Below are 21,703 nucleotides of genomic sequence, written 5' to 3' on the forward strand. Positions count from 1 at the left end.
CGATATCACGGTAGTCGGAAGACCGCAGGTCTAGTCAGGGGTAGATTAGAAGAGAGCAGTTTACTGACTTTCCATAGTCCACCCAAACCATGGTTGCAGCATCAACCACAACCACAAACAAGGTCAAAGAAAAACCAAGATCCATTTTCAGACCCCCCCAAAGATATGCTGACATCTGTTTGTTTCACCAACAAGGAGGCTTGGATACTGAAAATAGCACAACAAAATTGCAAAACAGTTAATGTGGCCGGCCCTATAGTCAGCATATCGGCTGGCCCCAACCTCTTCATCTCCCGTCAGAGAACAAAAAATCTCTTACTCTACTACTTACTTCTACTACGTACTAACGAGCCTAGTGGCCGGTGCGTCCTGCACCCGAGCAGTTATGACCCGAACTAGTTTCCACTACCAAACCATCTACGTATTTACTGCACAGTACAGAAGTAGTCGTCACCCTCTGCTGTACAGTAGATTCAGGAGACTGTCAATGCAGAGTGCAGCTTGCAGACGCAGACATCGTCACAACACACACACACACTACACTCTTTCAGTGCACAGATCTCCACTTTTTGCGGATCTCCTGCATGTGATGACTGGCGATGTGATTGGGTTTGAGACCTGAACCGTGGTAGAAAAGTGAGACTCCCGTCTGCAACTGTAGTATAACTAGTGTATATAGCCTTAGGGGGGAGGGGGCCATGGCAATGGGGCTGTTAGTAACTTAGTAGTAGTCATAAGTTGTAAGCGCCCGGCTTAAACTCGCTTGGATTGATTGTACTATGTACTACGTATCCGTCCCGAACCAACATTTTATTTTCCCTCCCTCCTGCATCAGTTAGAAACTGACACACGACCAGTCCAGAATCCCAAGTACTAAATATAGTTACTATCTTTTTTTGCGACGTGAAACGACTGCCAACCGATAGATAACTACTGAGGCTTATTCTAGACCTTTGATCGTCGACGGTTGGCTGCAATAGTGTAGGGTTACTATACAGTATTGTTATTATCTGGCTACTATTTTTTCACACTTTCATTTTATTCTACTATGACATTTAACGTGATAGGAGATGGTCTGACCACGGTTAACCCTGGGGGGGAAGAGGGTTATTATTATGGATCATCCTGACTAGTAGTGCTAACGGGCAACTACTTAGCTAACTAGATTGATGAGTTCTGCCGTGTCTACTACTGTATATAAATTAAATGGTTCATTATTTTACTACTCAGTAGTAACTAGGGTAGCATGTAATAAGTACAGTACGTGTTTCCTTGTCTATCCCATCTCTTCTGGGTATTCTCCTCCGAAAGAAATATATACTAAGTACTAGACTACTAAGTACCTAAATATACTTGCTAATGAGACACTCATATATAAAATATTGTTATTCATCTCTATTATGTAGTTATACCACTCTGCCAAAATCTGTTCATTCTCCCAATTTTAAGAACAACACATAAAAAACAAAAAGTATAATAACTCCCCCAACCAGCAAGGGGCGAAACCTTCCTCCTAAACTCTAAGCCAACACAACAACTTTCAACTTCCATTGTGATTGACACCACACCCCATCATTATCATCAACTTTCATAATCATTACAATGGAATAATAAAAACTAACATAACTTTAAACTGCTTCTATATTTATCCCTTTCTCCCACCTCATAACTCAAGTGGCGCCATCCCATGCAAATTATGTCTTAGTCTGCACTACTATCTACTACCTGAAAAAAAGCCAAGGAAGGATAGATAGATAGTAGTAGCATAAGTAAATACAGGGCTGCAGGGGTAGCCACCCCCCGGCCCCCCGGGCCCCCTTACTACTCCCGTACCGCAAGTTGATGTAGACCCTTATTTTTGCGCTCTTTTCTTTTTTCTTTTTCTTTTTGTCTTTTCCTTCGTTCAGGGTGGTGTCAAACGTGCAGTAGTGCTGCAGTATTCCGGTTCTATTTTTGGGAGGTATGATGCAGTATATACACCATAGTAAGTAATGTTTGTTAAGTGGTCGGTGATTCAGGATGTCAGTAGCAGTACGTAGTACTTAGTTTCGGGTGGTTGGGTGGTTAGTAGTAGTAATTTGATTATGGGGCTCGGTTCGGTTTCATATTCGTGGTCAGCTACTTCTACTACTGGAAGTAGCTTCGTTTATGTGATACATTGGGTATGTAGGGTATATCCACTGGGGGTTGTCGTATACTTGTTAGTAAGTGAGTATGGTGGTTGGGAGTTTATTCAACTGGGTGTTTCTGCGTATTTCTAATAATTTGAATTCAAAGTATCGACGCCTTAACTCATCGCTAAACATAACATTATTCAACCAACGCCTTGTACACGTAAAAGCTCATTGCTCCTGGCTCGTTAAGGCTTTTCAGCTTTTCGCAGAATTGAAAAGATTGCATGCCACATAGTATTCAACCAGATCCGATGCTCGCATAACACACATAAACATATCTTCGTTCAGATTGCATCCCAAGTCTAGTACGGAATGAAATCGAATCTCATCCGATCTACACATCTTGTCAGTACTATCGTCATCATCATCGCCAAGAAAGGAACAGTACATACCGAGATATTGACTCCATCCCTCGTTTTCATCGATTTGGTTCGCCCAATACTGTTCTAGGAACTTCAATGACTGCAACACATTTGGTACGCGAATCGTATCGTGCAGCGAAGACAGTAGCCGCCGCACTTGCTCGCGATCTTCTCCACGCGCCTCACACCCAGCGATGAATAGCGGGGTAGTCAGCATTACCCACGGACTCAGCCCCGGAGACGGCCCGATCTGAGCCGTGCATTCGAGGATCCTCTTAACGGACTCCTGCACCACAGGTGCAGACGCTGGCGTCTTTCGTAGTCGACGGTGGATCTGAATGAGAGCACTGAGTTGGAAGGCCTCGTTACAGAGCATGAGCTGCTGGATACATTCCGCAGAAAGACCCTCCACGACGCCCGGGTAGAACGCGGGCTGCGAAGCCACTTCTTGTTCCATGAGATGACGGAGCGACGACTCCAGCGCTGCAGCTTCATTGTGTACGCTGACCTCGTTCCCTTGGACAGAAATCTCATCGCCTTCCTGCCCCCGACTCTGATGCTCCCGCCAAGCGACGGCCCCAATCCTTCGGAAGATCGTGGCCAAGTTCACCGTAAAACCCCAGTAATCATCCAAGTAATCCGGCGACGCCGACTGATTTGGCCCAATGGAGACCAGCTGATCTGTAGCTTCCCCGATGGGCGGCCCATTCCCCGTCAACGCAGTCAGCGACACAATTGACCGATACCATCTATCCAGATACCGCCTGAACCCCTCTGGCGACTTGGGCGACAGTGCCCCGCTCTGATCTGACGCCTCCATCAGAGCCCGGGCACCTTCGATATGTGCGCGCCAGGAATTGGGGTGGATTGCACCGGAGTGTATCTCTGCGAGGCAGAGCGTTCGGGCGGTTGCGAGCAGCGCATCCGATCCCCTGCTCGCAGGATTTTGTAGTTCTGTTCTGAAATGTTCTAAGCTGAGGGCCATGAAGCGTGCGATCTCGGGCGCGGACTTGACATTCTCGGATTGATTGTGGAGGGCTTGAAGGTGGATAGCGGAGAGGGCCATGGTTGCGTAGAGGAGGGACGGGGTCTGAAGGGCCATGGGGACGAGCATCTTGCAGATATCGCGCTGCATGCCGGAGTGGCAAGCTGTGATCTGAGAGGCATCGTTGAGGAAGTGATGGAGGAGGGATTTCTGGTCGGTAGAGAGGGAGGCGAAGGGATCAATATGGCGGACTAAGGTGGTATTCGTGGGTTGGGTAGACGGAGATGTTGCTATTGTGCCCGGAGAAAGAGCAGCCGCAGCTTTTGTGGTGTAGATGAATTCGCCAGGGGAGTACTCTGATTGCAAGTAGTCAAGTTAGACCAGTATATCCAGGGTATACCACAGGCTAGATGGTATTCACCCACCAAGTTTTTGCATGCCTCCCGGTCCCACGCAAGCCCCAAACCGTGAGCGCGAAAAGGCTCGGCCCCCCCACTGCAGCTGCATCGCATATCGACATTGCGTGCCAGCCGTCATGCAGCGACCACAACTGGGACGCTGCTCATCACATTTCTGCCGTCGGGCTTTACATCGTTTGCACCCATTGAATGATCGAGACATGGAGTTGGCGCGGGGATGAGGGGATCGCAGAAAATGTTGCTGATTGCTTTTTGCCCTCTGCGGAGTCTTCGGCTCTTCCCCGGTTCAGGGGCGTTCGTCCGCTGGTTACTTCTCCGCAGCTGATAAGAGTGACAAGGTGGGGGATAGGTGTCACAGGTCGATGAACGCTGTGAAGTTCTGTGCGGAGAAGATGGAGAGGAGATAATCTCAAGCCACAGGTGTGCCACGAGCCCGTGGAAAGTCTTACCGGTCAGTGCGAGAAACTAAAAGTTGAGACCGATGAGATAAGGCGAACCCAAGCGGGACCCGCGGCTTTCTGTATAGCGGCCGATCATCGATCCACCGCTGCTGCCAATCGTCGTGCTCAGAACAGCCGTTGGGCGCTCTGCGTAGATCGGATTCTGATGTCTCAGATCAGAGTGTGCATGACACAGTACCCTAATTCTTCCCCAGACATTGTCTCCAGATTTATCTATCTATTTTGACATTGATCGTCGCCACGAGGGGGCGGGCTATGCATGGCTTGCGTGCTTCCGAGCGGAAACCTTATCGGGGCCGAGTTTGCTGGCTATGTGCAGACGACAATGGCATTTCATAATGATTTACGCTGAGAATCCATACAATACAGCCGGAGCAGGTCTGTGCTCGGCCAGACAGAAGCAGATCAAACAAGCACGGGGTAATATGTCACATCACGTCACGCTCTCCATAGGCTCTAGTCATCGAACGTGTAGCGCAGCCACTCGCCAACCGCCCGCAAGCTCTCCCACCGCACCGACTCGTCTTTGTCCGTCATCAACTCCATGACACGAGTCTTCAGACCCAGCTTTTCCAGCTGTGCCCGCCTTTCGGGTAATTCCTTCACCAAGTGACCCACGTCGTTACAGGCAATTGCCAGCACCTGCTTGTCGTTATCCCAGCTCTTAGAAATGATTTCGGACAGCTTCTTCGGCAGTGCACCGTTGTTCTCGTCGAGGATGCGACGGGCGTTGTCCTTCCAGAAGGTAGGGTTGCGGTGGGGCGGGGACCACCGGAGGTGGCCGGACTGCAGCTCAGCTGCGTACTGATCGAACGTCGTCTGTGTCTTGGTGTACTCGTCCAGCATTTCGGACAGGAATGTGAGGTCCTCCAGGAGATCCGGGTCGGTCAGATGGCGGCCGGCGAGGTTCGTCAGGAGGGCAGGGAGGCGGACAAAGACTGCGACCGGGAGCAGGGTGGTGCGGTTACTAGACAGGAGGTTGTTGAGGGTCGCAAGGAGGAGTCGCGTGGTCTTCTCCTTCGGAGAAAGGCGTAGGAGGTGTGTGTACAGCTGGACAAACTCGTAGTCCCTATAACCATTGTCAGCCTCATTCCATCTTTAAACCCCTTGGGAGTCAGGTTACATACGCTTGCAGATCATCGCCAATCAACTGTCCTTCAAAACTGAGCTGCCAGAGGACAAGCAAGACCCGGTACAACAGCTGGAGACCAACACCACCGGCAAGACCAGGCTCGATCGCGCGCGAGCTGCCCGCCAAGGTGCTGGAGCTGTTATCTTTAGCACCCGTAGCTGCACGCAGGATCTCAATCAACGGCTCAACGGTCTGCTGCCTCTGCTTCCAGAAGATCTCGCGAGACCTCGAGGTTCGTAGCAATGCGGACAGCTCCTGAACCCCGATATCCTGCAGCCCGCTGTCTTGGTTCTGGGTCAGGGTAGAGAGATAGGTGTACAACTGCGGAAGCGCTTCGTCATCCCGCGCAGCTGGCTTAGATGACGTGCCCAGGCTGACGGAGACAAGGTTGGTCAAGAAGGTGGAGGTGAGCAGAGGGATCGGGTCTTCGGGGTTGGTGGAGTGACGCAAGAGGGGAAGGAATGGCTTGTAAGGGTCGGGATGCGCGACCAGGGCGGTCGACAGGGAGGGGACATCTAGAGAACCAGTATGATCAGTATTCGTTTCCATCGTCACTATCGCAATCCGACCAGGGAGAAGGTGCCCGTACCGTTGATCAAATCCGCGGCCAGCACGAGAATGTATTGCACAATATCGGTTCTCCTGGAAGCGGAGTCCAGCACGCTCTTCCCTTCAGAGCCACCAGAAAGTAGACCAACATAACCAGCCAGATCCCCTTCGACAGTCTGACGCCGCTGCTCCTTGCGAACCTTGTCCACCGCCTTGATCTTCTTCAGGTGGTCATCGGTGATGTTTCCCGCTCGGACAGCTCCCTCCCATGGGATGGGACGAGCTCGGATGTTGTTCTGTAGCGAACTGAGGTAGGTGGGTGGCTCCAGGGGTAGCGACGACATGGTGATTCCGGAGGAGGGGGGGAAATTCAGGAGCCAACCGGAACGGAGAAAACTGGATTGAGGGGAGAGAGGGACGGGGGGGTTGCGGAGGTGGTGAAAGAGGAGGAGGTTGGGGAACGGCCAGGGAGGAGCCGATGATGATACGAATCACGTTCGCCGTCACTCTGTCTAGTGTCTCTCCATCCCCGGCCGCCAAGCCGGTTGCGCTTCATCGCTTCTTCGGAGTCCACGCAAGCTGCAACGTATCGACCGAACGGACCCCTCCTCCTCTCCGACTCCGGTCGGACAACTCACTCTCTTTGGATCTCATTGCTCTTACACTTCCTCGGAATTCGTGCTTCTCTAAGCTAGTCTCTCGTTTGTGATTGCTTCCCGCGTCCGATTTAGTACTACGGCCTCGTCTTCCTCTTAGTGACGACAAGCCGGCATCAGATCGCATCATCGTCAAAACTCCTCGCTTTCCATGATTGAATTGGCGCATTCTTGCTGCTAGGTATCCTAGTTTGCAGGAGCAACAATATTCACAGCCGTCACGATGTCGCAGGGTTCTCAGGGCTCCAAGCCGAAATGGAAAGTGGGCTCTTTCCTGCAGCAAGCCGTTGCCGGCGTTGAGTCCAGGCTGGACTTGATCCTGGCCGAAGAGGAGGATCAGAAACAATCACAGGCCAAGCATGCGACCGCAAAGCCCAAACCAAATGAGCAGACAAGCAGTATGGAGACTCTTGATCGATTTGGGCGGTTGCGCTATGTAAGATTGCTAACAGTCACCAGGTATATCACGCAGTTCGTCGAATGCGCGAAAGAATGATCGCCTTCAGGAACGCCTGGCTCGTGCCGTGGTCAAGTCGAATACCGCTGGCAATACTTCCTCGCAGCCTTCCAGCCATGCCCCCTCCCCCGTCAGCAGTCCGGTTCCCAGCAACGGTGGACGCTCGAGCATGGATATTGATGCTAGTCTTGATTCCCAGAATGGAAGTACAGGGAGACATTCTCGAAATTCCAGTCGGCAGGAAGTAATTGCAGCCACAGAGGCTCCTCGGATGAGCCAGGACTCAGCCGTCTCGTCACGCCGCTCTGAGGACCTCGTTTCGCAGACCGGAACTTCTCATGTTGAGGAGGCTGCTTCAGCAGACACCTCTAATGCGACACATGATACCACACAAAAAGACAGCGCATCATCTCCCGAGCCTGAACAAACTCCCGCGCCTACGGTTTCCCTGCCAAAGACGGATACTCCTACGGACAGCCCCAGAACTTCCAGTGACCAAGACAAGTCTATTGCGCAGTTACAGGCGGACCACAAAGCTGCAGAGTCTCAGTGGCAGGAGGAAATGTACGGATATATCGAACGGATCGATGCGCTGCAGTCCAAGTTAAAGTATTTGGCCAAGGAAGCCGCGGAATCTGCCAAGAAGGCAGCGGCTACAGCAGAGCCAGGGAGCGTCGAAAAGCAGCTTCGAGAAAAGGACGAAAAGATCGCACTGTTGCTCGAGGAAGGACAAAAGCTCTCCAAGTCGGAAATGGACCACAGAACCGCGATCAAGAAACTGAGGCAGCAATTGGCAGAGAATGCAAAGGCGCAGACTGAGTCAAAGAAGAAGACCGAGAAATTGGAACGGGATCTTGCCAATGCAGAAATCAGAGCCAAACGGGCCGAGGCGGCCGAGAAGAGAGCAAATGACTCGCTCTCTGCGCAAACGAAGGTGTCTCGGGACCTAGAAGCCGCGACGGCAGAGCGTAACGCACTCAGCCAGACTGTACAGGAATTGAAAGGACAGCTCGCTCGAGCTGTGTCCAGAGCGGAAGCTGCAGAGGCCAAGGCTCAATCCGAGGCACTCGAGCAGGAGAAGCGTCGCGCCACCCAGTTGGAGGAGGATCTAGCAAGCGCCAAGATCGAACGTGAAATCAGTGAAGAGAAGCTGAATAGAGAGATCAGCGATCTGAAGGGAACCATTGAGCAGGAAAAGGAGCGAGCGCGTATGTTGGAGATCGAGCTGAAGGGGGAGCAGTCGGCGCTGGAAAGTAAGATGGAGTCCTTGCGGTCTCGGGCAGAAGAGGCATCTTCCGGTGTTACTGGCGATGCGCAAGCCAAACTCCTGCGTCAGATCGAAACCCTCCAAACACAGTATGCAGTCGCCAGTGAGAATTGGCAGACCTTGGAAGGCTCACTACTGGCACGGTTGGCGAACGTCGAGAAGGAGCGGGATGAGGTTGCACGACGGGAGGGCGAGATGCGGCGGAAGATCCGCGAAGTGGTAAGACGCCCTAAATTTCTGAAGCAATGGCACCAGATAGACTGACTGTGCACAGAACCTCAAAGCGAAAAGACTTGAAGAAGACCTGGAGAATGCCAAGGAGGCCGAGCATGACCTCGAAGGAAAGCTCGAAGAGCGCATGCAAGAACTACAGAAGGCAGAGCAGAAGCTGAAGAAGTCGGCGGATGACTTGGCCCTGGCTCAAAAGGATCTCGTTGAACAAAAGAAGGTGCTCGATGCTACATGGTCGCAGAAACTAGAGGAGGAGCGAACCAAATGGCGCGAGCAGACCATTTCGCCGCCCGCCTTGCTCCAGCAGCCGCGGACGCAGTCCCCCGTTGCCTACAGCCGGAGACCAAGTGCTTTGGAGCCTGTCTCACTAGACTTCCGGCCCACGAGCCGTCGTTCCTCGACGTTACCAACTTCGCCAGAAGTTGGCACTCCCACTCGCCAGAACTCTTTCCCCAACTCGACCTTGATGCTCTCCCCACCTCAAACTAACGGCTCCTCTCACCATGGTGTCCCAGAAACCCCGTCGATCACTTTCGAGCCCGACGAGTACTTCAGCCGCTCCGGGACGCCCTCGGCCTATGGCGGAGCAGCGACACAGCATTCGCGTGGCATCAACGACATTATCTCCGAGTCCACTGTAGGAGCGGGACCGTCCGTACAGCTTGTTGAGCGCATGAGCGCCACGGTCCGTCGCCTCGAGAGCGAACGCGCAGCATCGAAGGACGAACTCGCTCGAATCACCACACAACGTGATGAAGCGCGCCAGCAAATCGTCGACTTGATGCGCGAGGCGGAGGAGAAGCGATCCTCCGACGCTCGCGTGCAAGATCTTGAGAAGCGGCTCGAGGATCTTGACCAGAGATACCAGACGACGCTCGAGATGCTCGGCGAGAAGAGCGAACAGGTGGAAGAGCTTCAGGCCGATATTGCAGATCTCAAGAAGATCTATCGGGAGTTGGTTGACAGCACCATGAAATAAGAGGTGTTTGTGCGTAGTAAGACTTGTTATTGCTGCCCTGTACATAGATTTGTTCGTTCGGGCTAGACTCCGATTTAGACGATGTGATGTGAGACATGCCTTGAAAGAGAAGATGTCATGAATCTGTTAATTACCAAGACAAAAATTATATGGAAACAGTTATTCGATGAGCCTGAGAGTATCAAAGATAGACTCCGGGTATTAATCCTTCTTATATCTTCCATCCATCTGTCCTTCCCTATCCAACATATGGATAAACTATAACTCGATTCCCTCCCTCTCCGCCGTTTGCAGGATATAGCTCCGTACCTATAGACACACCACTATCAGCACACACTCCCACCTCAAGGAGACCACAAAGCAAAAGTGAATAGACTAACCTTACTATCCGGAGCCATATCAATGGCCAAAACGCCATTCGAATCTCTCTTATCCGCCTCGGCACCAGCCTTGAGCAACGTAATCGCCGCATCGCCGTGGCCCTCTGACACCGCGTGATGTAAAGCTGTCAATCCATCGACATCCGTCGCATTCACAGGACTTTTCCCATCCTCCAGGAGAATCTTGATGATGGGCGACGATCCAATTGCCGCTGCCCGGTGCAGAGGTAGTTGTCCGCGCCTATCCTTTACTCTCGCGCTGCACTTGTTGGCGATGAGGGTGCGGACGGTGGAGAGGTTGGCTTTGGAGGTTGCGAAGTGGAGGGCGTTCTGTTGTTGTTACAGATATCGTGTCAGGAAAAAAGGTGGCCTAGGTCAAAGGGTGGGTATGTACCTGGCCCGAGACGCTCTTCGTGCTTACGTCTGCGCCTTTCTTGAGCAGTAGGTCGATGATGGGATCGCCTTCAGCGTTCTTCAAGCTAGATGCGATCATGAGAGGCGTCCAGCCGGAGCCATCCTGTGGATATGTTAGTGAGGACTCTGACGTGGTATAATCTCAAACGTTGAGGTATTGACGAACGAACCTCGACATCGGGATCAAAGTGCTTGCTGGATATCAGTAGCTCCACGATCGGGAGACGGTTGTATGCTACTGCCCAGTGGATGGGGAGACGATCATCGTCATCTTTGACGTTTGCTAGCTTGGGGTTGGCCTAGAATCCATCAGCGGGAGATGTTCGAGCTACTAATGAGGTTGTGTAGAGCTCTCTGATGGCGGTGCGGGGCAGCTTCGGAGTAGCACGTACACTGAGGAGAGATTCGGCGATTTGAGCTGGAGTAGATCTGTTAGAGCTTATCACAATGACAGGATTGAGTGTCTCGTACTTTTGCCCTCCCGAGCAGCCTCGTGAAGAGGGAACTTAGCTTCCTGGCCGGTATTCATGATGGATGTGGCAGAATTACATGGGATCGAATAGCATCAACTAATCAATCGGCGGGGTTGGCATCTGGGCCTCGACACCTGAGAGTAGCTTTGATGCCTCAGGCAGATACCAGCTCGCCGCCCGCCGAAAATCAAGTCGAGCTTCGCTGCCGCTGATTCCAACTTCGCCTTCACTTTCAATCATCACCAATTCCACGCCTGCGCCGCGCTTTCTCCTGTCGTCCCGGTGCATAACACACTCCGCATGAGGCACACTTCTGATCTCGACTAAAAGCCCAATACACCCCGCCCCGGGGCTCAGGACGCGCCAACGACACGTCTCCGCAGCAAGCAGCTCGAACCTCCATACCGAGCGTCGGAATACCCTCCAACCCACCACCATGGACGTCGTTCCCTCTACCACCCCAGACGAGGCAGTGCGCCTCTCCGCCAAGCGGACGGCCGAGCTCTTCGGTTCCGACTACCTAATGGTCACCCCTTCCGTCGCCAATGGCTCCATCGCCACGTCCTACCGGCGCAAAGCAGAATACGAAGATGTAAAGGAACTCCCCCCAGCGCTGGCCGAAAAGCAAGCCAAAGCCGTGGCCGCTGGACGCGCCAAACGTCCGAAGATCCAACCACAGCCCCAAGCCGCCGTGGACGGCAGCGGCGCGTCCATGGCCCTCGTCAAGAAGGCCCCCGGCCCAGCAGCCGGCGGCGTCGGCGGTGAAAACGCTCCCAAGAGTCTCATTCAACGTCCCTCGGCGACGAAACAGCAACGACCCGACTGGCACCCGCCATGGAAGCTCATGCGGGTCATCTCCGGCCACTTGGGTTGGGTGCGCAGTTTGGCCGTCGAGCCGAACAACGAGTGGTTTGCTAGTGGTGCCGGCGACCGAACCATCAAGATCTGGAACCTGGCTACAGGCGCCCTCCGTCTCACCCTCACCGGTCACATTTCCACCGTCCGCGGTCTGGCCGTATCCCCCCGACATCCCTACCTCTTCTCCTGCGGTGAAGACAAAATGGTCAAGTGTTGGGATCTCGAAACCAACAAAGTCATCCGCCACTACCACGGCCATCTCAGCGGCGTCTACACCCTCGACCTGCATCCCCGTCTGGACCTCCTCGTCACAGGCGGTCGCGACGGCGTAGCCCGCGTCTGGGACATGCGCACCCGCGCCAACGTCCACGTCCTCGCCGGCCACAAGGGCACCGTCGCCGACGTCAAGTGCCAGGAAGCCGACCCGCAGATCATCTCGGGCTCCCTCGACGCCACCGTCCGCCTGTGGGACCTGGCAGCCGGTAAATCCATGGGCGTGCTCACGCACCACAAGAAGGGCGTGCGCGCTCTGGCCACCCACCCCCGCGAATTCACCTTCGCCTCCGCCAGCACCGGCTCCATCAAGCAATGGAAGTGCCCGGAGGGCGACTTCATGCAGAACTTCGACGGTCAGAACGCCATCATCAACACCCTCTCCGTCAACGAAGACAACGTCATGTTTTCCGGCGGTGATAACGGCTCCATGTGCTTCTGGGATTGGAAGACCGGGTACCAGTTCCAGAGCATGGATGCTGTCGCTCAGCCGGGCTCTCTGGAAGCCGAGGCGGGTATTATGGCTTCCACGTTCGATCGTACTGGTCTGCGTCTTATTACTGGTGAGGCTGATAAGACTATTAAGATCTGGAAGCCGGATGATGAGGCCACGGAGGAATCTCACCCTGTTACTTGGGCCCCGACCTTGGGCAGACAGAGGTATTAGTTTGTTAGTGTGGCTTGTGGTGTGCTTCTGCTCATTATCATCAATACCCCCGATGTCTTGTTTTCAGTTTGTTTATCTTGGGTGTGTGGGGGTGGAGCTACTTTGAGGGGGTTTAGTTTTCTAGCTTTGATGTTATGTCATGCTGTGTATGCACTTAGGAGTTTAGCGTTAATTATTTGGGATGTCAGCTTGGTTCCCTGGGAAAGGCTCATAAAAAGAATGTATCATATAATTTCTTAGAGATTGGAGGTGTCTGTTTCTTATAGCCTGAGAGTTGTAAGTTGTAGAATTTAGATGGCGTGTAATGATGTCAAGGTCTTAAGTATATTGTATTTCGTATTTGTATTGTTTCATTAATAAAACATATGGGTATCATTGTTATACAGTATGTATCATCTAGATTGTCCCGAATATAGTGAGTGGTAAATCACTGATCCAAGCCCAACCCAAGCCCCTTGGCTTCGTCATCCTCGCGGAAAGCAATTTTGACATCCTCTGCAGCGATACGTAGTCGTACTTTTCCGCTGCGATCGCCGCGATACGGTATAGCAGCGCTACCTAGCGGTCCCTTAGCACCGGCTCCGTACTCCAGGGCGAGAACGCCCGAGTTTGTCAGTTCCATCGCGGCGTAGCCCAAAGCTCGTACGCGAGCGCCGGTCCCTCCGGCTAATAGGAACTCTTTGATGCCGGCGCCTGCTGCTCCGGCCACGGCCACGGCCGCGTCGGCGATTCGTTTGGCTTCGTCGATAACGTCGCCGAATGCTGATTCGGAGATACCGGTGCGTCGGACGCGGGCTAGCATGGCGGCGAGGAAGAGCTTAGCGGCGAGGGGGAGACAGCGGAGGGACTGTTGGAGAGGGGTTGATGTGGCTTCGTGGATGGCCTGTTTGATTGTGGCGATGGTGACACGGCCGACTGTTTGTGGTTTGGTAGGGGGTTTCTTTTGAGGGGAGGACTGGGCGGATTGTTTGAGAGATCTTTCTCTGCGGGCTGGGGTCTTGCTGGGTGTTGGGGGTAGGGATTCGGTGTCGTCTGCGTCGGGTTTGTCTGTGTCTGGGTCTTGGGCTGCTGCTTCGCTAGCCTGTTCGGCAATTTCGACGGCGCGTCGACAGATGTCCAAAGCACGTCGGGCGTCACCACTAACGGCGGCGACCTTGCGACTGGCGAATTGAATGGCATCTGCGTCAACGATGTTTCCTGGTACGTTGGCTAAGCGGGTGCTGATGATTTCCATCAGATCTGTGTGCTTGTATCCTGGAAAGGTAATACGGGTGAGACCCAGCCGACTGGAAATCTTGTTGCTGAGTGTACGTTCCGGAAGATCCATGGTGTTTGCGACAGCCAAGACAATAAGGCGAGAGTGACGAAGTGCAGGCCAGTTGAAGAAGTTGTACATCACGGACTGATTCTTGGTGACAAGCTGATCGAGCTCGTCCATAAGAACGACGCAAGACACTCGTCGTGGGGATGGATGTGAGAACTCCCGCTCAAGAAGGTCGAGGGCATGTGAAGGCGATACTCTGTCACCCTTGAGCGCTGCCCAGAGCATTGAGTAAGATTGGTGGGGATCGGTGACCTTCATGCCGTTGATCTCAACGAAGATGAAATCGTCCATCTCTTCTGCCAACACGGCCGAATTCAACTGCGCAACGACTTCGCGGACCGTTGCTGTCTTTCCAGTACCCGGCGTCCCTGAAATGTAGATACAGGCCCCTGTCCCTTCCACGATCGCGGCACTGAGATGACTATAGACAGTTTCGAATTCTGTCTTTCGGCATGGGAGCGATGTAGGCACGGTGGAAACGTGCAGCAACGTGCGCGCCTGGCGGTACGGGGAGGCGAAATGAGTGGGTGAAAGAACACGAGTACCAAGAGGTGTGAACTCGAGTGGCTTTTTGACGACGATTCTGCGGGATATGTCAGTCAATGTTTGCTTGGAGAAACTTGTTTGCCTACCTCTTATGAGCTGGTGTGGTAAAGGTCTTTTGACGCCGCGACTGGGGAGTAGCATTTGTAGCCACTTTCTGTCTTTTCCTAGGTGTGGTGGGAACGAATTCGTCCTCTTCCTTGGTGTTATCCTTCTTCTCGTCATACTTCAATATACGTCAGCACCGTGAATCCACCACGATCAGGAACATCACTCACATCTTCGTCGACTTGCTTGCGCTTTTTGGCTGCTTTCAACCCATCCTTGATCAAGGTAATGAGATCAAAGACCCTATCCTCACGGTACACATCCTCCCAGACAAACTCTTCTGTATAACGTCCTTGCAGCTGGTTCACTCCTCTCCGAACAACAATGCACTTGTTGAACTCCGCGAGTTCTTCTTTTCCCTTCGGAGGAACACCGTCTGGGTACTTGGCGTAGAATGCATCCTTGGACATCACCGTAGCTTTGCCATTGATTGACGTAAGAGGATTGACGTTGAAATCGGCAGTCAGGTATTGCTCGTTGGGCAAAGCGTCGGTTCGTCGCTTGTTCCGGGTTGACATGAATTCATCCGGGGAAACAAACCACATGATGTTTGCCGATTTGATGACCTCCTCCTCAGCATCTGGGTCCTCCTGTTCCAAGAATTCCGTTATAATGCCAATCCAAACTTTGCCTGGTTCTGGGGATTTCAAAAGCACCACCTGGCCCAAGGCGCATTCGAACGAGCCCATCCGAGCTCCGACAATAGTCCGGCGGCGTTTGGCATTGGGGCGAGGGGTACGTCTCCGGCTCGATTTGGGGGTATCCTCTGCAGTCGCCTGTTCGCTATGATTGTTGTTCTCATCGTTGTGGTCATAGATCCATTCCCAGGGGTGGTCTTCATCGCCCAGTTCGTCGTCGGAGTCGTCACGGACAAGACCTCCCTTGGTCATCCATAGCTGAGCACGCTTGCGGACACTAGACTTGCGGGACCGCGACTTGTCTGCCTCATCGGCAGAGTCGGAAGCCATTGTCCTGCAGAGACCAGTGAAGAAGGATGGAAGGGGCAGCGATGGCCGTACAGAAGTGATTGGAGTGATTGATGGAATGATGGATGATAATTGATTGATTAGTTTGTTGGACCGGCGACGGAAAAGACAGAAAAGGGAAAGGCGCGCCCGCTGCGCGTTGCCCAAAGTGGACAACGCGCAGCCGTTTCTGGCCAATGACAGCGGGTATTGCCTCCCGTATACTTCAGATGTGCCCGTATAGCAAACGCCATACAAACCACCACTCCAGTACTACTTTATGTACTAACTACTACTAAGTACTCCTAGTATTGTCTGGTTTTACAACAGAAGCTTTAGAAATTGTAATAAAATATGGCGGCCGTCCATGACTATGCCCAAATTTAGTACTTTTTGCTTCATTTTGTTTGCTACTTCTTCATTAAAAACTGAACCATATTCTAAAAGGCCCAGCTTCTCTTTCCACTCTAATACACTTGACTCCTGCTGCTGTTAATCATTTCACACAGCTTCACAGGTCTCTTACGTGACTCTCGTTGTAGAGAATGAAGCGTTATTACCTCAACTGTCTTCACTTGACCTGCTCCTTCCCAGTAAGAAGCTGCTCCAGGAATTCGATCCTCGTGGTTTGCTTGTAGATTTGTCTCTAATGCAAAACGGATTCTTGGAAGAATTCACCGGGTTCTTCCTGCCAGCAAGTAAGTGTTTCTCGTTAAACTTAACCATCCCACCGTTTTCACTCTGGTCTCTCTTTCGCTTTCACCGTCCTCGCACTGTCTCTTCACCATCAACTCTACCGTCACTACCACTCCCTTTCATAAATCCCGTCATTTCCCCTTTCTCTCGATCAACTTCTCCAAATCATCACCAGCTCTGTGTTAGCTGCAGTTTAGATTTTTTCGTGATTCTCAAGTCTCTTGTTTATAAATAAGTTTTCGTGGTTCACAATGGCCTCACAGAATCGCGTTGAGTAAGTCCCAGAATCTATCGTGACAGACACTGGCTGACTGCAAATAGCTTCGAGTGCTCCGGAGCCCAGGGTAGATATTGTCTTCGTTCTTGTTTTGATTACTTATTCCTTAGTTGCTTATAACTGATCTCTGTGTGTTCTAGAATGGACGCTTCCGGGCTACGGAAAGCAAGGTTACTATCCATCCCAAGCATCAGCAAAGACCGGAACTGATCAAGCTATACCAGAAGCCCCCAAAGCCACTCCGGATGAGTTACCCAAACAGCCCCCAGCTGCACCTGCCATTAAAGGCACTTACAGCACGCCGGTGCGCCCCGCAGTTGTCCCACGACCAGCACGAGGCCGTGGAGGATATCGCGGACGGATTGGACGCTCAAGCGGGGTATCTCCTAAACCAAACCTTTTTGGAGATTCACCTGCGAAATCTAAGTGGAGAGGCAAGCTGGAGCCTACGGGTAAGATCAGATCCTGCGATGTGATTCAAAGGTCGCTAATAAAATTACAGGCCTCGTCAAATTACCCGCGCCTTTTGGGACCTTCAAAAATGAGTATGTATATGCCTTCTACATCATTACCTGAGATGTACTAAAGCTGCGACAGATTTTTCGGCGTTGCAAGATTGACAGGCTCGATCAGGAAGCCACCGGGGGCGCATGGCCGCTATGAAGTCTTTGAAGAGATTAGCCGACGTACAGGTGCCTTCATAAAGCCGCCCTTCTATAACGACAATGTAAACTCCTTTGCCTCCACCAAGGCGCACACTGACGGACATAGACCATCTACCTATGGGGCGAGCCGTTTCAGGTTGCAGCTGCAAAAGACATCATTCTCACTATCGTTGCAAAGTGCAACAATGCGAGCAAGAAGAAGGTAGTATGGGAGAAGATAATGGCGCATTCAGTCAGTAAGGAAGCTCGTGTGGAGTTGAAGGAGAGATACAATGCCAGGCTCCAGGTCCTGCAAAAGCAACCTGATTCCTCTTCCGAGTTTTCGGACCTTGTGAGTAAAATAGGCTTACCCGTTACATACCTCTTCGACCGCCTGGCTGACACTCCCTTGTAGATGCTGTTTCTGTGGCCAAAGGATGGTCCCTCTATCAGTGACTCCCTGGGTTCGCAGCTCGAGGCTCTCGACAATATACGGGTTAAGTTCAATTGTCACGTCTTTGTTCCAAAAGATCTCCCCAATCATATCTGTGCTATGGGGCACAACGATGAAGCCATGAGACAGATCGTCCGACGCCTCAGAACAAAGTGGACTGAGGTTGTTGCCAACTATGTTGTGAAAGGCAAACTCTACCTTGTCGAACCTCCGACTGCCATGAAAAGTAAGATTGTCGTGAAGAAGGACGCCCGCCTAGCGAAGCCATTACTCCGTGGGACACCACTCCAGGGCCCCGAGGCGCAACAGTGGCCCGATCGAGCGAGTCTGATCCAATCAAAGAATAATGCCCGGCTTCTGAGCATGGTCGAGAGATGCCTGAAGGGCGTGGTCGTTGTTCGTGGGCACTTGCGTATGCGGGTCAATCTCGGCTCGTTTATACTCGACCAATACCGTATTCCTGCAGACGACAAACCATACTATGTTCTGGAAGAGTTCAGAGAGATGATACTGCACGAGCAGACTAAGGGACGCTTGATACCAGGGTAAGCTCCGCTCCATTGTGTTTGTGGCGATGTCACTGATCATTCGTCATCCCTACAGCCTCAAGGTCCATAAAGACGAACTTCTTGCCAGATGTTACCAGGCTACCCATCTGCTTCAGCCATATCTCAGCACGGCACAATCGCTGAGCAGCGCCGAGCCTGCATTTTCAGTGAATTTCGAATTCCTAGGCCAAAGCAACTCCGTGCTTCGACTGGAGGCAGAATTCGCCAGGAGCCCCGGTGCATCAGAATACGAGACCACCCAGCGAAGATGGCTTAAACCCCGTCAGGACGGCCAATCTAGCGACAAACCTCCTCCCCTGCAGGTAGCCGTCATTGACTTCGAAAAGTCTGACTGGCAGCTCGAGTTGAAGTCTCTGGAATTTTATCAGGCCAGTTCGATTGATGCTGCATTGAGAGATTTTGCAGGCACTATCAAGTTCAGAAGCACCGCTACGATGCATGATATTTCGGCCAAGCCTGAGAGAAAGGTCGAATTTTCTCAATCCGCGCCGGTGGCTAGATTTATCGAGAAGTCCGCCATCCGTTACAAAATCAAAGGGACCAACTATACCCTAGAGATTGCTCGCTACGATGAGTATAGCCGTGCAAATGCGTCAGCGTTGTCCAACAAGCTGCCGGCTAGTTATGCGGGTCCTTTCACCACGGAGCCTAATACTTCCTGGGGCGCATCATTGTTCGACCCTCACTGGGACAATCTCTTGGGTGAACATGCCAATCTGGCTATCGGGCATGCTGCTCAGTATGACTCGAGTCTGGAGAGCTTTTTCCCGGCAAGAGGGGCAGGGGGCAATCCGGAGAAAAGCCAAGGGTTCTGGGCGTTTGTCGATATGGTGAAGCAGGTTGCGGGACTAATGGGTCCTGTACGGACCACCGCAACCTCTTCTGGAGAGAAGTCTCGGCTTGGGGCCAATTCTGCCATGAGCGTCAAGCCCACGACGGTTCAGGGCCGATCGAGCGACTCGTCGCCGGTCATGGGCACGACCGATCTGGCTGGACTGCTCAATGCAGACCTCGGAACCTTGTTCTAGTCTCATTGAGGCGACAAGGTCCGAGGTGGCGTCAGACGAGACTTCCTTGGCGTGTCGACAACACTCAGGACTACGGCGGCGTGGAGGAGGGTAGAGAACAGATGGAGGCGGGGGAATTCGTTAATATGGTATTGGGTTGTGCATTAATTGCCTTAGCTCCAAATTGCCAGTTTTTGATATTACCACCTCCCGAATGTCAGCCAAGTCTATGTCCTTCTGAATTGCAGGTGACAGTGGAGTTCCTTCAATGGAGCTGGCGTGCTCGTAGCGGACCGTCTCTTGCAACCCGCGGCTTGGGTGACATCAGACAGGTCTGTTCCAATGCGTCCTTACTAGGGTGTAACAGTTCCAGTCGTAGTTCATTCCGACTATACCTTCATCCCAAGACCACGCAATCTCCTCTGTTATAAGTCCAGATCCACTCAACCGGCACCCGCAGACGCAGTAGCAGCAGATCCAGCACCCTCAGCCAGCAACTTCTGTCTCAAAGCTAGAAGTAATCATTAGTTTACCACAAATCAAACCCAACAATGCACTCAATTGGCAAAGGAAATGCTTACCATCCTCAAACAACCTCTGCTGCTGACTCTTCGTCTGCACAATCTTCTCCAACTCGGTAAGATTTGTCTCCAGCTCCTTGACCTTATTTTCGTAGAACTCGATAGCTTTGGCGGCAGTCTAAACAACCCAAACGCATTAGCCTCACACACACTCTCTCTCTCTCACACATACACCTCCTCCCCAACAACCAACAACCTAGACACTATAAACAAAGGGTATCTGTATCTCACCTTCTCAACATAAAACCCCGTCCCAACGTCAACAAGCACCTTCTCCCGATCCGCCAACTTCCCCTTCACATACAACGAACTCGTCAACGGCACCAGGATATCCTCCTTCCCGTCGGTGCCCTTTTTCTGAGACCCAATTACACCCTCGTTGATGGAGCGCACGCAATCTTTGAATTTGAGTTGTGCGGCGCGAAGCTTCGCGTGCGAGGTCGTCAGGTGTTCGAGTTCGGAGGATAGGCGGGTTTGAAGGGCGCGGAGTTGCGGAACGGAGAGGGAGTTGATATTTACTGAAGAGGTGGTTTGTTAGGGGTATGTGGGTGGTGAGTTTGTTAAAGGGGGGAGGGGGAGGGATGTACCTGAGCCCGGAGGGGGGGAGTCGGATGATGCGGGGGTGTTGGGGGGTGGCATTTTTTTGGTTTTTAGTTTGGTTCTCTGGAAGGTGGTGGTGGTTAGATGGTTGAGTTGGGGAAGTGTGGGTGTTGGGGTTTGAGGGGGGGAGGTTGTGTTGTGGGTTGGGTTTGTGCTGTACTTACGTACTGGGTTGTATGGTGGTGGTGGTGGTGGTGATGCTGGCTTTGAGCTTTGAGGGTGGCCCGCCGCGGTCTCAAGTCGAGAGTGTATGGTGGGGATGGGGGATGCATAGAGGGCATAAGTGGTGGGTTGTGCTGGGTTGGTTAGTCAGCGGGTGGTTGGGTGCAGCCCTATATTTGTTAGTTTAACTGTTGGAGTGTAAAGGAGGGTTATGTGGATGCTTTATTGCAGTATTATATTATTTGTTTTGTGATGGAGGTGCTATAGAGATATTATAGTGTATGAGATTTACTTATTTTATGTGTTACTGAAGGTATATGATGTCTACAAGGTAGTTCTACGAATGGCAGTCGCAAACTGTTCTGCACCAAGCAAAGAGTGTATGTATAATTTGTCTGTGTATCACTTCCCTATATCCAGAAATTTGTATAGATCATCAGGCCCATAGGCCGCACAACATATCTAGTAATCGGTAACATCACCGACGGTCATCTCACTGTCAGACAAAAGCTTCGTGAAGATAAGTATAGATAGCACATCACGAACAACAGCTTGAATCTGCAATTTCAGTGCGAAGTCAAATCATCACGGGTCATAAGAATAGGCTATGGTTTGCAAGTCATTTCGCATTACCGCGAGGTCGTCTAGAAATTACAAGAGTCAGTTAAAAGCTTGGGATATGCATGAGGTGATGAGAAGACGTGAAATTGAATGTACTCACCAGCATCTTCGATTGGATACTTCTCCAGATAGTAATTCAGCTGACGCTCAACAACCCCAAACCGTCGGACTTTCTCAAGAGTCAACTTTCTCACACCGAACTTGTCGTAAACCACTAAGCTGTACATGGCTCCAAGGGCGTCACGGAAAAGTTGCGAGATCTTATATGTGAGACAATTCTCGGCGAGGCTCGCTTCTGCCTTTGCAGTGAGTGTACATTCGAGGACGGGTGATGCAGGACGGCTGCCTTCGGGTGACGAGGTTAGTTGGATTCCCATGTTGAAGGATTGTGTGTTGCTCATGGATAAGAAAGTTG

The 21,703-nt window shown here is 52.0% G+C and overlaps 9 protein-coding genes across 9 annotated transcripts; 3 read left to right on the forward strand and 6 right to left on the reverse strand.

Annotated features, from left to right (window-relative positions):
• Window positions 1–2,231: 2,231 nt before the first annotated feature.
• BO85DRAFT_414317 (Zn(II)2Cys6 transcription factor) lies at window positions 2,232–4,431 on the reverse strand. Its single transcript, XM_025657643.1, has 3 exons — window positions 3,947–4,431; window positions 2,567–3,877; window positions 2,232–2,508 (listed from the first exon to the last, which is right to left on the reverse strand). The coding sequence occupies exons 1-3, from the start codon at window positions 4,140–4,142 to the stop codon at window positions 2,477–2,479; spliced, it is 1,539 nt and encodes a 512-aa protein (XP_025518926.1). The 5' UTR covers window positions 4,143–4,431; the 3' UTR covers window positions 2,232–2,476.
• A 274-nt stretch (window positions 4,432–4,705) lies between these two features.
• BO85DRAFT_517232 (H(+)-transporting V1 sector ATPase subunit H) lies at window positions 4,706–6,545 on the reverse strand. Its single transcript, XM_025664892.1, has 3 exons — window positions 6,123–6,545; window positions 5,529–6,048; window positions 4,706–5,470 (listed from the first exon to the last, which is right to left on the reverse strand). The coding sequence occupies exons 1-3, from the start codon at window positions 6,424–6,426 to the stop codon at window positions 4,858–4,860; spliced, it is 1,437 nt and encodes a 478-aa protein (XP_025518927.1). The 5' UTR covers window positions 6,427–6,545; the 3' UTR covers window positions 4,706–4,857.
• Window positions 6,546–6,656: 111 nt separating this feature from the next.
• Window positions 6,657–9,942, forward strand: BO85DRAFT_390677 (M protein repeat protein). The gene is made up of 3 exons (XM_025656778.1): window positions 6,657–7,136; window positions 7,198–8,681; window positions 8,737–9,942. The coding sequence occupies exons 1-3, from the start codon at window positions 6,962–6,964 to the stop codon at window positions 9,670–9,672; spliced, it is 2,595 nt and encodes an 864-aa protein (XP_025518928.1). The 5' UTR covers window positions 6,657–6,961; the 3' UTR covers window positions 9,673–9,942.
• On the reverse strand, window positions 9,710–10,337 carry BO85DRAFT_184573 (uncharacterized protein). Its single transcript, XM_025654376.1, has 2 exons — window positions 10,053–10,337; window positions 9,710–9,981 (listed from the first exon to the last, which is right to left on the reverse strand). Exons 1-2 carry the CDS (start codon window positions 10,142–10,144, stop codon window positions 9,747–9,749), a joined length of 327 nt encoding a protein of 108 aa, XP_025518929.1. The 5' UTR covers window positions 10,145–10,337; the 3' UTR covers window positions 9,710–9,746.
• An 839-nt stretch (window positions 10,338–11,176) lies between these two features.
• Window positions 11,177–13,000, forward strand: BO85DRAFT_446170 (WD40 repeat domain-containing protein). Its single transcript, XM_025659443.1, has one exon. The coding sequence runs from the start codon at window positions 11,376–11,378 to the stop codon at window positions 12,735–12,737; it is 1,362 nt and encodes a 453-aa protein (XP_025518930.1). The 5' UTR covers window positions 11,177–11,375; the 3' UTR covers window positions 12,738–13,000.
• Window positions 13,001–13,038: 38 nt separating this feature from the next.
• BO85DRAFT_414330 (origin recognition complex subunit 1) lies at window positions 13,039–15,758 on the reverse strand. The gene is made up of 3 exons (XM_025657644.1): window positions 14,883–15,758; window positions 14,694–14,830; window positions 13,039–14,644 (listed from the first exon to the last, which is right to left on the reverse strand). Exons 1-3 carry the CDS (start codon window positions 15,678–15,680, stop codon window positions 13,165–13,167), a joined length of 2,415 nt encoding a protein of 804 aa, XP_025518931.1. The 5' UTR covers window positions 15,681–15,758; the 3' UTR covers window positions 13,039–13,164.
• Window positions 15,759–16,177: 419 nt separating this feature from the next.
• On the forward strand, window positions 16,178–19,475 carry BO85DRAFT_475180 (uncharacterized protein). Its single transcript, XM_025662704.1, has 8 exons — window positions 16,178–16,647; window positions 16,695–16,717; window positions 16,791–17,102; window positions 17,153–17,195; window positions 17,248–17,377; window positions 17,422–17,646; window positions 17,710–18,293; window positions 18,352–19,475. Exons 1-8 carry the CDS (start codon window positions 16,625–16,627, stop codon window positions 19,343–19,345), a joined length of 2,334 nt encoding a protein of 777 aa, XP_025518932.1. The 5' UTR covers window positions 16,178–16,624; the 3' UTR covers window positions 19,346–19,475.
• BO85DRAFT_446173 (prefoldin subunit 5) lies at window positions 19,448–20,568 on the reverse strand. Its single transcript, XM_025659444.1, has 4 exons — window positions 20,493–20,568; window positions 20,137–20,423; window positions 19,906–20,023; window positions 19,448–19,835 (listed from the first exon to the last, which is right to left on the reverse strand). Exons 1-4 carry the CDS (start codon window positions 20,542–20,544, stop codon window positions 19,768–19,770), a joined length of 525 nt encoding a protein of 174 aa, XP_025518933.1. The 5' UTR covers window positions 20,545–20,568; the 3' UTR covers window positions 19,448–19,767.
• Window positions 20,569–21,252: 684 nt separating this feature from the next.
• Window positions 21,253–21,665, reverse strand: BO85DRAFT_484768 (uncharacterized protein; the record flags this gene model as incomplete). Its single annotated transcript, XM_025663257.1, has 2 exons — window positions 21,253–21,311; window positions 21,389–21,665. 2 exons carry the CDS (start codon window positions 21,663–21,665, stop codon window positions 21,253–21,255), a joined length of 336 nt encoding a protein of 111 aa, XP_025518934.1.
• Window positions 21,666–21,703: the final 38 nt, after the last annotated feature.

Source organism: Aspergillus piperis, assembly GCF_003184755.1.
Source record: "Aspergillus piperis CBS 112811 unplaced genomic scaffold BO85scaffold_3, whole genome shotgun sequence".
NCBI classification, from domain to species: Eukaryota; Fungi; Ascomycota; class Eurotiomycetes; order Eurotiales; family Aspergillaceae; genus Aspergillus; species Aspergillus piperis.